Below are 12,380 nucleotides of genomic sequence, written 5' to 3' on the forward strand. Positions count from 1 at the left end.
AATACTAATACTTTCCACTTCTCTAGCACCTTCCAGCCTAGGATTTCAAAGTATTTCACAAGTATTGATGATTTAAGTCTCACAACATCCCTGTGCATAGATAACTAGTAGTATCCCCATTTTACACATGGGAAACTTGGGCACAGACAGCTTGTGAATGACCCAACATCACACACCAAAGGCCTGAGTCTTCATTAATATTTATTGTAGGGAATACAGTAACTCCTCACTTAACGTCGACCCAGTTAACATTGTTTTGTTGTTACGTTGCTGATCAATTAGAGAACATGCTCATTTAAAGTTGCGTAATTCTCCCTTATAACGTTGTTTGGCAGCCGCCTGCTTTATCTACTGCTTGCAGGAAGAGCAGTCCAGTGGAGCTAGCTGGTGGGAGCTTGGAACCAGGGTTGGCCTGCAGTTCCCCTATCAGCTCCCCTAAGTTACCTGTGTGGCAGCCGCCCAGCAGGCTATCACTTGCTGGGCAGTTCAGCTGTCCCTCCCCTCACTGCCCTGTGCTGCTCCTGCCCTCAGCCTTGGAGCTGCTCCTGGGAGCCTCCTGCTTGCTGTACAGGGGATGGGGTGGGGGTGGGGAAGAGGGGTACTAATGTCAGTGACCCCTGCTCCTGCCATCCACTCCTGTACCTCATCTCCACAGAGTGGGGGTGAGGGGGGGGAGGGAGAACACGACAGGGCTCAGGATGGAGGGAGCATGCTGCCAGCAGGTGCTCTCTCAACTTGCTGATCTACTTAAAAAGGCAATGTACTTAAAGTTGGGTCAGAGTCCTTAAAGGGGCAATGCACATCTCTCTCTCTCTCTTACACACACGGTGTGTGTCTGTCCCTTCCTCTCTCTTTGATGGTGTGTGTCTCTTTTTCTCTCTGCCATGCTGTCTCCTCCCTCCATTCGTGCTGCCTTGTACAGTGTGAGGCTACCTTAACAACATGTTAACCCTTGAGGGCTCAGCCGAGTGCTAGTTCATCATTTAGCAATAAGGCATTCCCTGGGAAATATCCCACCCTCTGACTCAACCGCCTCAACCAAGGTTCACAATTATCATGGCTGTGTACAGTATTAAATTGTTTGATTAAAACTTACACTCTGTGTGTGTGTGTTTATATATATATATTTTTCACCAGACAAAAGCCTCTATTTTTTATATATATATATATATAAAAAATAGAGGCTTTTGTCTGGTGAAAAATATATATATATAAACACACACACACAGAGTGTAAGTTTTAATCAAACAATTTAATACTGTACACAGCCATGATAATTGTGAACCTTGGTTGAGGCGGTTGAGTCAGAGGGTGGGATATTTCCCAGGGAATGCCTTATTGCTAAATGATGAACTAGCACTCGGCTGAGCCCTCAAGGGTTAACATGTTGTTAAGGTAGCCTCACACTGTACAAGGCAGCACGAATGGAGGGAGGAGACAGCATGGCAGAGAGAAAAAGAGACACACACCATCAAAGAGAGAGGAAGGGACAGACACACACCGTGTGTGTAAGAGAGAGAGAGAGATGTGCATTGCCCCTTTAAGGACTCTGACCCAACTTTAAGTACATTGCCTTTTTAAGTAGATCAGNAAATTGGATTCGCTTAACATTGTTTTGCTTAAAGTAGCATTTTTCAGGACCATAACTACAACGTTAAGCGAGGAGTTACTGTACTGCAAATACAGCTGTAAAGCTATATAATTCTCTATTGCATTATTTGAGGCAAGTGGTGTGAGGGCTCACTGTAGCAGTAGGCAGAGCTCTACTATATAGAATAGAGTTTTGTCTAATTATGGACTGTGGGCCACTGATTCCATGAGGTATTTCTGCTAAAGCACTGATGGCAGGATATATCCCTAGGTCAAGATCACAGAATTTGGCCCATCATCTTGGTAGCTATATGTACTACATTTCTTAACTGCCATTCTACTCTGCAAACTGAGGCTCTGTCCCTTGAGAATTACTCCCTGTGTAAAAGAGCCTTTGCCTGGCAGGGAGCTGCCCACACGCCATCCCACCTCACTGTCCCCATTCAGAAGATAGGTGTGAGGAGGCATGGCAAGAGTTTGTGTGCTCCAAATAATCTGGTCTGGCAGAGCAGCCCTAAATTATAACAGCTTTCCATAGCTACTTAGAAGCAGCCTGTGGGGCTTCTCTCAGTAATGGGGCCCAAGTCTGTAAAAATAGCACAGTGGGGGTTCCGTGTTTATTTTATCTCAGTCATTTCATATCCAATCGCCTCAGTTTACAGTTAAGAAGATATTTTTCTAACTGCCAGCCCTCCAAAATCACCATGGGATCTGAAAGTCAAATGAGTCCCTTCTTTCTCATGCATCAGCCATTTAGTAATAGAATCCTCTAATCCAAATTCTGTTTTCACTCCCACCTGTGCCAACACAGTATCTTCCAATCATGCCCCAAGTGACAGCTGTGCAGTCTTATTGTTTACAGATTGAACCCTCAGTTATACCTGTGCAACTCCATTAGTCTTCCGTGAGGTTGCGCAGGTATGACTGAGGCCATTATTTAACCTTCATACTTTTCCTTACTGTTGGTGGTGTATGAAAAGACAGTGAAGTGGGATTTCTTTGAGTTTGCTAGGCTGGCAGCTAGATAAACCCTTCTTTTTACCTGTAAATTGAGGAAAATTTCATATCAAATCATTGATGCAATAAACGCAGGGTCTAACTGATTGTCACATGGGGTTGATAAAGAATTTCCCCTCAGGTCAGATTCGGGGGAGACCTCGGTATTTTTTCACCTTTCTCTGCCACATGGGATGCAGGTTGCTTGCTGGCATTAACTGGCATAATGGTTTTCTGGCATTATCTCACTTACTCAATTTACTGCCATTGCAGGGGCCCTGAGCATTGGTGCACCTCAGTCCCTCCTATTCTCTGCCTGGGGCACACAATAGTTTAGTCTCCTGTAGGTTGTATAACTTTGGTCTAATTTTGGTTGTTGGGGTTAAGGTGAGAGTACTGGGCAGTTTGTTGGGGGCCTGTGATATACAGGAGGTCAGTCAGATTAGATGATTTGGTGGTTCCTGCTGGCCTTAGACTCCATGACTCTATGGAATCTCAGTGACCTTCTTACTGATTCAACTGCGTTTTTAGTAGTGTGAGCTATCTTGTACCTTCACTCCCTGCACACAACTCCCGTTGATGTAAATGAGAGTCACACATATAGACCAAAGGTGAACATATGTATAAAAGAAAAACAGTGAATTTTCTTGTACAATATTTACTTAAATAAAGCCAACTAAAATAAAGTTCTAAAAAATTGCATGCATATGCATGCAGACCTTAAAAGATAATACAGTAGAGCCTCAGAGTTACAAACACCAGAGTTACGACCTGAGCAGTCAACCACACACCTCATTTGTTACCAGAAGTACGCAATCAGGCGGCAGCAGAGATTTAAAAAAAAAAAAAAGTAAACACAGTACAGGACTGTGTTAAATGTAAGCTACTATAAAAATAAAGGGAAAGCAGCATTTTTCTTCTGCCTAGTAATGTTTCAAAGCTGTATTAAGTCAAGGTGCAGTTGCAAACTTTTGAAAGAACCACCATAATGTTCTGTTCAGAGTTATGAACATTTCAGAGTTATGAACAACCTCCTTCCATGAGGTGTTCATAACTCTGAGGTTCTACTGTATATCTAAGAGAACATCTCTAATATATTTAATTTGGTGATTGTTCTATCACTTTTATTTCCCTCTCCCCTTCAGAATTATGCTGTCTGTTCTCAGTAGAGCTCAAAATGGTAATAAAAGGTAGCCCTAATACATGGCATCTGTTCTATCTTCATTTCAAACCAATATGACATTCTCTATGAATTCCTTGTTTTTAATCCCTTCTAGTGCTGCCTTCCAATAATAAGTGACTAGTATCCGCCACGTAATATTATTATTTTTAATCTTGAGAGTGTGTTAATAATAGGTAGTATGGCTTTAGTAGCCCTTGAGGGTACATCTACAATGCAAAAAAGAAAATCAAAAACCAAGAAGTAGCGAGTCTCCGAGCCTGAGGCTCATGCTATGGGGATAAAAATAGCGGTGTAGACATTAACACTTGGGCTGAAGCCCTGGGTTTGAAACCTGGCATGAAGGTGGTTCCGAGCCTGGGCTCCAGCCCAAGTGGGAACGTTTACACTGGTATTTTTTTTAGCCCTATAGTGCAAGCCCAAGTCAGTTGACCCAGCCTCTGAGACTTGCTGCCTTCATTTTTTTTTTCAGAATGAACATATCTTAGACAGCTGTACTACAGAACTACTAAATACTGCTTATTGCCACACTTGACAATCTGTGCTTATTGCCACACTGGTCTTTTTCAGAGGAGTCTCATTCTCTGTTTTTAAGGGGAAAATATAATTTTTTTCTCCCATTCTGTCTCTCAGAAATATTCCTCCAGTCTATTGCATTTCAATGGGATTAAAGGCACACTCCTATCTACTACTACAACTACTCAAAAGCTTTCAAATACTGACATCTATTATTTTTACCAATACCATAAATTATGACTAATTGACATAGTACTTATAACCAGGTGGGGAGGAAATAGGAAGATGTCAGAATGTCAGTGGGGAAAAGACATTCGGAGCACTTTGAAGGACACATCTGTAAAGATTCATGGTTATATCCTTACCCAGGGAGACAAGGCCCACATTCTGCATCATTCTCTGTATCACCAGGTGTCATGACAGTGGCTCGAAAAAATCCCTCACAATCTTTGTGACGCCTGCATATCTGGTAACCTCCTTTAGAAAACTTTTCAGACGGGCAAGGAATGCAGCCGTAGTCTTCATCTTTGGTGCCATAGCCACAAGTCTATAATAACAGACAGACACTGTATGATAGAACTGCAGTTGGTGCTACCATGTAGGAAAAGAGAACGCTCTCGTCTGGCCCCATGGCTTTGTAGTGCTATGGAATACCAAATAGGAGAGCCAAGTTTGTGGTTCAGTCTCTTAGTATCTGTACTGATAAGGCTGAAGAATGATGAGGAGACGGCATGATGTGATTTTTAGGAAGGGAAAGGGGAGAGACTTTTGTTTTTCTCAAAAGCGACCCCCTTTAGCCATTTATATTATATTCCTGACAGACTCAGAAGTGAGTTTTATTCACTCCTCAACTGGAAAGATGGTGACTATACATTAGGGCAGGGGTAGTCAATAGGCAGACTGGGGACAAAATCCAGACCCCCAAACACTTTTGAATGGACCCCAAAATCTTTTTATTTACTTATTATTATTGGGTTTTGTTTATTATTTTATCTGGAGACTAGATCTCTACTATACCTTGATCAAGACATTTGGACCGTGCCAAAAACAATTGACTACCCCTGAGTTAGGACATTGAAGATTAGGGATTAAAGCAGAAAAATGTGGGTGAAGCATTATCGTTCCAGCAGGAATATCAGAGATCTCTTAATTGGTGGGGAGGGAAGAGGCTCCGAGTGCTTCTCTCATGGCAATGTTTGCATGATACTCAGTAACCCCCTAACTCTGATTTCCCAGATGAGCATTCAGTTTAGATTAAATAAAACATCACTGGTGTTCTGAACTAAAACCAACTGGTTATTACAAACATATTTATTCAGGATTAGCAACTGTGCAAAACTTACAATTGGAAGTTTAGCCTATTAAAAAGGTTTTCAGTAATTTATTTTTTTAATACGCAAATTATCTGCTATAAATTAAATGGCTATTTGGGAACTGTAATTTAAAATGTTGCAGAGGTTTCCAAGTTTCTTTAATGCCAAAGTATTGTAGCAGGAAAGCAAAATTAAATTCTCTGTGTGTGGGGTCAGCAAGCACTCCATGCTATTCATCACACAAAATCTCCAATGTTAATGTCAGGTTTTTAAATTGCTGATTAGCTGAAATATGGGAACCAAGATGACACTACTGGCAAAATTGTGTGTGTGTGTATAATTTTTTTACATAAGCACTGTTTTAAAGTATTACTTTTAAGAAACTATTTGTGGGCCGTGGTTTACAGAAGCATAAAATAGTAAGACCTCAATCCAGCAAAGCATTTAAGCACATGAGTAGTCATACAGGCTTAAAGTTAAGCATGTGCTCAAATGCTTCCTGGATTAGGTCTCAGTTTCTTTCCTTTCTCTCTACAATACAAATATAATAAAATCATGTTAGAAATCATGTCTATCTTTAAAAAAATGAATAATACTTTTTAAAGAACCAAGAATCCTTTGCGTTTGTACAGCATCTTTTATCCAAGGATTTCAAGGGGCATTGCAGTCTGCTGAGCATCATAAATTTGGTACGATCCGTAGTAGATATCTGAGATCCATAACCACTTCTGTTTAGCAGTGCACAGAGACACTAAACTGCATTTTCATGACTTATACCCAATGTAAAAACAATCCATTGTGAACAATATATTTAATTTTTGTAGGCCATTTTTTCCTATTTTAGCCTCGGGTGTGGCATTTCACAATAAGATTGAGACTCTGAATTTACCATATAAGGCTCTTCTCCTGGCTTGCACTGGGGACAATCATGGCACATTCCAGTGGTCTGATTATAGTATTCATTTTCACCGCAGTTAGAATATTCAGCATTAGCAGAGTACACCAGTGACACCTGTCACGAAAGGTTAAACATTTAAAATATTTAATTTAATCAACCAGTTTTCCTATTACAAACATGTTATCCTTGCCAAACAGCTAGGGTTTGGAAGGCTGATGGATTGACTTTTAGTGCAAAACATCCTTTACGCTACTGCCTGGAAGTGAAGATAGAATGAATTATGGGTGTTTTAAAACATACATTTCAGCAAAATGAGTGGCACCCTAAAACTGCAGGGTTGATTCAGTAGCACTGAGGCCCCAATTCAATGAAGCATTTAAGCACATACTTAGGTCCTGTTGAAGTCAATGGGACTAAAGTTAAACACATGCTTTATGCTTTGCTGAATAGGAATGGGTTGCTAAATTGAGACAGGAACCTGTCATTTCAATTGTCTGTAGAAGTGCTATGTTAATTTACTAAAGTTAAAAACAAACAAACAAACCCACCTCCCACCCTCACACACACTAATGACAGCTATCTTTGCAAGTTGGTTATACCTTAGGCAATTAAATACCTACCACCAGAAAAGGAAACACATGCGTCCATTTATGTTCACCCAGATGAACCATATTTTCTTGATACTTTACCTGAAAAGATATGATCAGTCATTATGATGTACACATTCATAAATATTCTTTGTTTTTCTCTTTGGGTTTGTATTCTGTCCTCTTCCCCACTGCTCCCCTGTTTTACTCTTCAAAGTAAAGGATGCTTCATTCACAATTTGGGACTTAGTTTTGAGAGCTGTTGTGGAGATGAGCAATTCCAGTCTGCTGTCAAAGTATGAACTTTTTATAATTAAAACCAAGCAATGCCTGAAGTTATATAAAGCTCAAAAGAGACACACCCATGAAAAAAATCTAAATATTACTTTAAAAGTAAAGCCCTTTCCTCTTCTTGAGAGCAGACTGTCATTATGTAACCCATATGCTTTGTAACGCAGCATTAGACTTTGTTTCTCCCGGGGAGGGGAAGAGAAGCCATGGGTAGGGGACTTGGATCTTAGTGGGATACTCTGTGACTTTGAACATAAACAGAGAGCAGGGCAGGGTCACTCAGTTAGAAAAGACCCCAAAACTTCCAGAACTGGGTGTAGAAGTTACCAGACATGCCTCGTAGCTATTCTGAGGCTATATAGGAAGTTTTTCATTGTGGGCAACTCATCTTGAGAGTTCATTTCTTCGTTATCCTCTGAGAGTTGAGCCAACCAAAGAGCAAAACTGTGTGTATGTGTGTGGGAGGGGGTGCAGAATATTATAAATAGAATATTTAGAAACAGCTCCATGGACTCAGATCAATGCAGGACCAAGAATTGTGTTTGTTGTGGGGGCTGTTCGCAATCCCTATAGCACTTTGGAGACAGAAAACCAGTCAGCTATTAAGCCAAGGGCTGGGATGCTGCAAGCTGTGGAGCCCCCACCTCCCTGACGGCTTGTTTTCTGACAGGGTTCTGAAGTGAAAGGGCTGAGATGCTGCCATTTCTCAAGCTCTGATGGGTCCAAATGACACACACTCTATGGGCACACTATAAATACTGAGAAGTCATCTCTGAAAGAAGATCAGAGGGGAATGTGTTATGATGTGTGTGCTAAAGCATAGAAAATTTTATGCTGAAGCCTTATGCTGGAATGTGAGTAACAGAAACTGAAGGGTGGAAAGTCTATATAAGGAACAGCTGTAGATTTACTGTCTAATAGCTTGTGTTTAAAAGTTATTCATAATATTCCAAATACTATTACAATATTTCATACTCTATACAATGTGTTTTGTGTGCGTTAAATGTTTTTTTTTATTAAGAAAATGTATTTTGCTCTGTCTTTGAAATTGACTGGGAATTGTTAACATCTGTTTATGAAGGTTTTACATACAATAGCCCTGGGATTTAACTCTGTGTAATGCTTTCTGAAAAGTCCCCAAAAGACACAACTTTGGCCTATGTTTCAGGTAAGCAGGAAGAATGGGAGTGTACAGTTATACAGAATATTGCCTGAGCTTTCTTCACCCCTTGTTACAATTGCATAACGGAGCCTAATTCTACAGTCCTTACTAAGATCTATTGAAGTTGGGGCAGGAGGGCAGATTGTGAGCACCTTTACACAGGCAGCTTAACTGGCCTTCTAAGGATTCCCCCTTCACAGGAACCAAGGAGAATGCCCCAGGGGCATAGAACTGACCTCAGTGGAGACTGCTGGGTGCTCAGCACTTTTGACAAATAAACCATAGCTTTAGGAGCCTAACTTTAGGTATTAGGTAGAATGACAGTAGTTTAAAAGAATTCATCACAGTCTTTGTGACAGCTGCATCTCTGGTAACTTCTTTTAGAAATATTTGCAGATGAAAAATGTTAGGCTCTTTTTTAAAATATTGGCTATAGAGTCTGAACATAATTTTTCATAAACAATTCTGAAGGGGAGCTAATGCTATTTATTAATTTTTGCAGTGATTTTTGAAAAAAAATAAACCTAGGAAAGTTGGTACAAATCCTTTCTACAGCACGATAAAAAATATATTTAGAGGTACCGTTGCTGCAGGGATTTTACAAATTAAAAATCTCAAATAGTTGAGGTGTGGGTGTAATACTTTGGTTATTGCAGATGCTAACTACCCTTTAAGAAGCTTCAGTTGGCAACTCTCTGACACTTTCAAAGGCTTTCTTAAGTCTCCAGTGAGAGTTCAATTACTGCATTGTGTCAAATTCTAGCACAAGAGCTATAATATATTAGTGCTCAATTAACTGAGATACCCCTAAAGTTTACAGTTCTAAACACTAAATAGATTAAGTAAAGATTATATCGCTCTACCATCAGGCAATTAACTCACTATATGTTCCTTCTAGCAACTGGGCTAGCTGAGGCAGGTTACTGGGTGGGTGGGGAAAAGACTGAATTATAGAGTACTTCAATTTCTTCAGGATATTACTCTTGAAAAAAAACAGAAACAAAAGAAAATCAGGGATAAATTGTCCTAAATCTAGAAACCTACCTAGAGGTAGAGAAACTTAAAAAAAATTTTTTTTTTTTGAGAATATAATCTTGTAGTCATCATTATGGAAATTAGTCCTGTGATGGTGCTAGTGGCCAAATATGTTTAAATTGGCCAAAAGTTCTAGCTACCAGAGTATGGTTAATCTGGAGGCATTCCAAGATATAGTCTTAAAACATACTATTATAAAACTGAATCCTAATTATAACTGAGCTTGGGAGAGGTACCATATAAATATTGCAAACCCAATGTTTTTATTAAAAATTGGCTCTGAGACTGTTCTCGGCCAAAACTTCACTGAGAGAATTTCAGTGGTAGACAGCTGTACAATAAATAAATAAGTTTCAGTTGCTTTCAGACTACACAGATATCTACTGGTCTGAAATGCTTATTCGCAGCGATAGCCAGATTTGTCTAGTTCAAATTAAATGTTGTACTCTAGTTGTCTACATTGTAGTCTGCACACATTTGGTATTGATATAAACAAAAATGTTAAGTGTCAAAGTATATATATTATAAGTATGTGAACGTGTGTATATGGTTATATACATTTTTAAATGTGTGAGAGTTTAATATTGTGTTAACATAGTTGTTTAATTTAATTTCCTAGTTTGGATTGTTTTTAAAATAAAGTTTTGGCAGAAAGAAAACCCTGAATTAAATTGCACAAATGTGCATTTCCTCCAGGTGCAGACAGTTGTGTCACATAAGTATTGTATTGATGCCTCTCTGAAGTGTGAATTTCTTTAACTTCAGCATTAATATATGTGTACTTCAAGGAGTGTGCACTTACTATAGGAACAGGAGAGGCATGAAGTCATCTGGGAGGAGACTTGGGAAATGCTTCCCATAAGGACAAGTGGGACAGAGATTGGTCTCAATACCCAGAGAGGGAAGTGCCTGAGAACCTCACAATCCAAACAGGGGAGGCATGGAGCAGTTTTGAGGACCAGCTCTCTGATCACAGACTTTAGAACTCTTGGACTTTGGAGGTCCCAATGCAAAACTTGAGAGCCTGGCATATTTGAATGACATGTGATCACACATTCATAATCAAAACTTTAGGGAAGAAAACGGGGAGTGGAAAGCTGACCAGGAGATTAGAAGTTTTATATTCAGAAGACACAATCAGGCAGCGTGCAATTCCCAAGTTTGTGCATTCATACATAGTGCATCCCTCTTAAGTGGCTAACCTTACAACTTAACACAATTGTCTGCTGAATTTGTTCAGTAGATCATTTTCGTAAGCTCACTACTTTGTTAAATCAAAACCCTTTTTTTTATTTCCAAGCTAAAAAAAGCACATGATCCCCACTGAGGGCTATGTCTCTGACAAGTTTCAGTCTTGCCTGTAGCCTGGCTGAAAAAAAATGTAGTTAGAATTATTTTTTCCACGGGGAAAAGGGTTCACTCAACCCAACGCTGGATGACAATGAGTGCACAATAATCTATTTTGGAACAGAGACAAAATATGGAAAGCTTCAGCCAAAAAAGGTGTGATAACTTTTAGAAAGTTACAAGAAAACAAAAACTATTTAGCAATCTTAGCACCTTCCCCCCCCCCCTCCCCAGGGAGCCATTCTCAGAATCCAGGTCAATTGACCTGGGCTTGTGGGGCTCATGCTCAGGGCCGCCGAGAGCAGGTTCGGGCCCTGGTGAAAAATTTTTTTCGGGCCCACTATCAAGGGTGGACCGGCTAAACAGGGCTGACGAGAGGGTGGGGGGAAGCTGGGCCCCAGGCCCCCTTCCGGACCGCTGGGCCCCGGTAATTTGTACCGTCTTTCCCCCACCTCGGCCCTGCCCAGGCTACAGAGCTAAAAATAGAAGTGTAGATGTTCCCATTTGGGCTGGACGACAGGCTCTGAGACCCATCCCCCTTGCCAGGTTTCAGAACCTGGGCTCCTGCTCGAGTGGGAATACCAACACTCGGAGGCGACATGTTGATAGTGGGGGAGAGGGGAGGCAAATGTAAAGGCTCTGGCAGTATTTTGAACCCACTCCCCACAAAAAAAGAAATAAAAATATAAATCCTGACAGGAATCGGGAGAGGGGGGGCAGGGGGGCACATGACCCTGCGTGCCCCTTTACGTGTTGCCTCTGCCAAAACCGCTGTTTTTAGCCCTGTCGCCCATGTCCCATGAGCCTGAGTCAGTGGAACCAGGTTCTGAGACTTGCTGCTGTGCGGTTTATTTTTGCAATGTAAGATGCATCATTTGACTCTATAGCATGAACACATACTGCACTTAAAAATCATTTTAAAACATATTGTAGGGAACAATTTTCTGTTCTTTGAGTGTCCTCTGCCTATTCCCATTCCTGGGATACTCTGACACTGTGGTGCAGCTTGGATGGTGGAACTCTGTCTAGCAGAGTCTCTTGTAGCACTCATGCCCCCCTCCAAGACCTCCTCTCAGCATTCCCATATGTTCTGATGGTGAGGCTACAAAAGGGGCTGTGGTGTTCCAGCCACTTCAGTTCCTTCCAACCACGACCAGCAGGCAGGTAGGGACCACTCTGGGCATGACCTGGCTCGGTCTCTTCAGAGCCTTTTCTTAGAGAATTTTAGCTTAGGCTTTAGTTTAATTATTGTATGTATTGTATTTTTAGATGGTGTTAGGGCTTGTTTCTATGGAAACTATAGTGAGGCAGAGTGGCCTCATTCTGGGACAGAGGGGGTTACCTCACCTTATTGGGCCCAGGTAACTCCACCCTGCCCCTCTCACCAGAAGTATGGGGCCAGAGCAGGAAGTATAAGATCAGGGCCCTGCAGCTCAGCTGGAGGCAAGCCAGAAAAGGAGCCAGA

General features: G+C 41.0%; 1 protein-coding gene across 2 annotated transcripts in view; it reads right to left on the minus strand.

The window, feature by feature from the left end:
- EDAR (ectodysplasin A receptor) overlaps window positions 1-12,380 on the minus strand; it is a 107,957-nt gene that overhangs the window by 37,305 nt on the left and 58,272 nt on the right. For both annotated transcript variants that reach the window (XM_034758084.1, XM_034758083.1), the window contains exons 2-4: window positions 7,114-7,182; window positions 6,485-6,607; window positions 4,648-4,829 (exon numbers count right to left, since the gene is read on the minus strand). In XM_034758084.1, coding sequence (XP_034613975.1) covers window positions 4,648-4,829; window positions 6,485-6,607; window positions 7,114-7,164 — 356 coding nt within the window. In that variant the 5' untranslated portion in view covers window positions 7,165-7,182. The remainder of the gene's footprint in view (window positions 1-4,647; window positions 4,830-6,484; window positions 6,608-7,113; window positions 7,183-12,380) is intronic.

This window comes from Trachemys scripta, chromosome 1, assembly GCF_013100865.1.
Source record: "Trachemys scripta elegans isolate TJP31775 chromosome 1, CAS_Tse_1.0, whole genome shotgun sequence".
Lineage (NCBI taxonomy): Eukaryota > Metazoa > Chordata > Testudines > Emydidae > Trachemys > Trachemys scripta.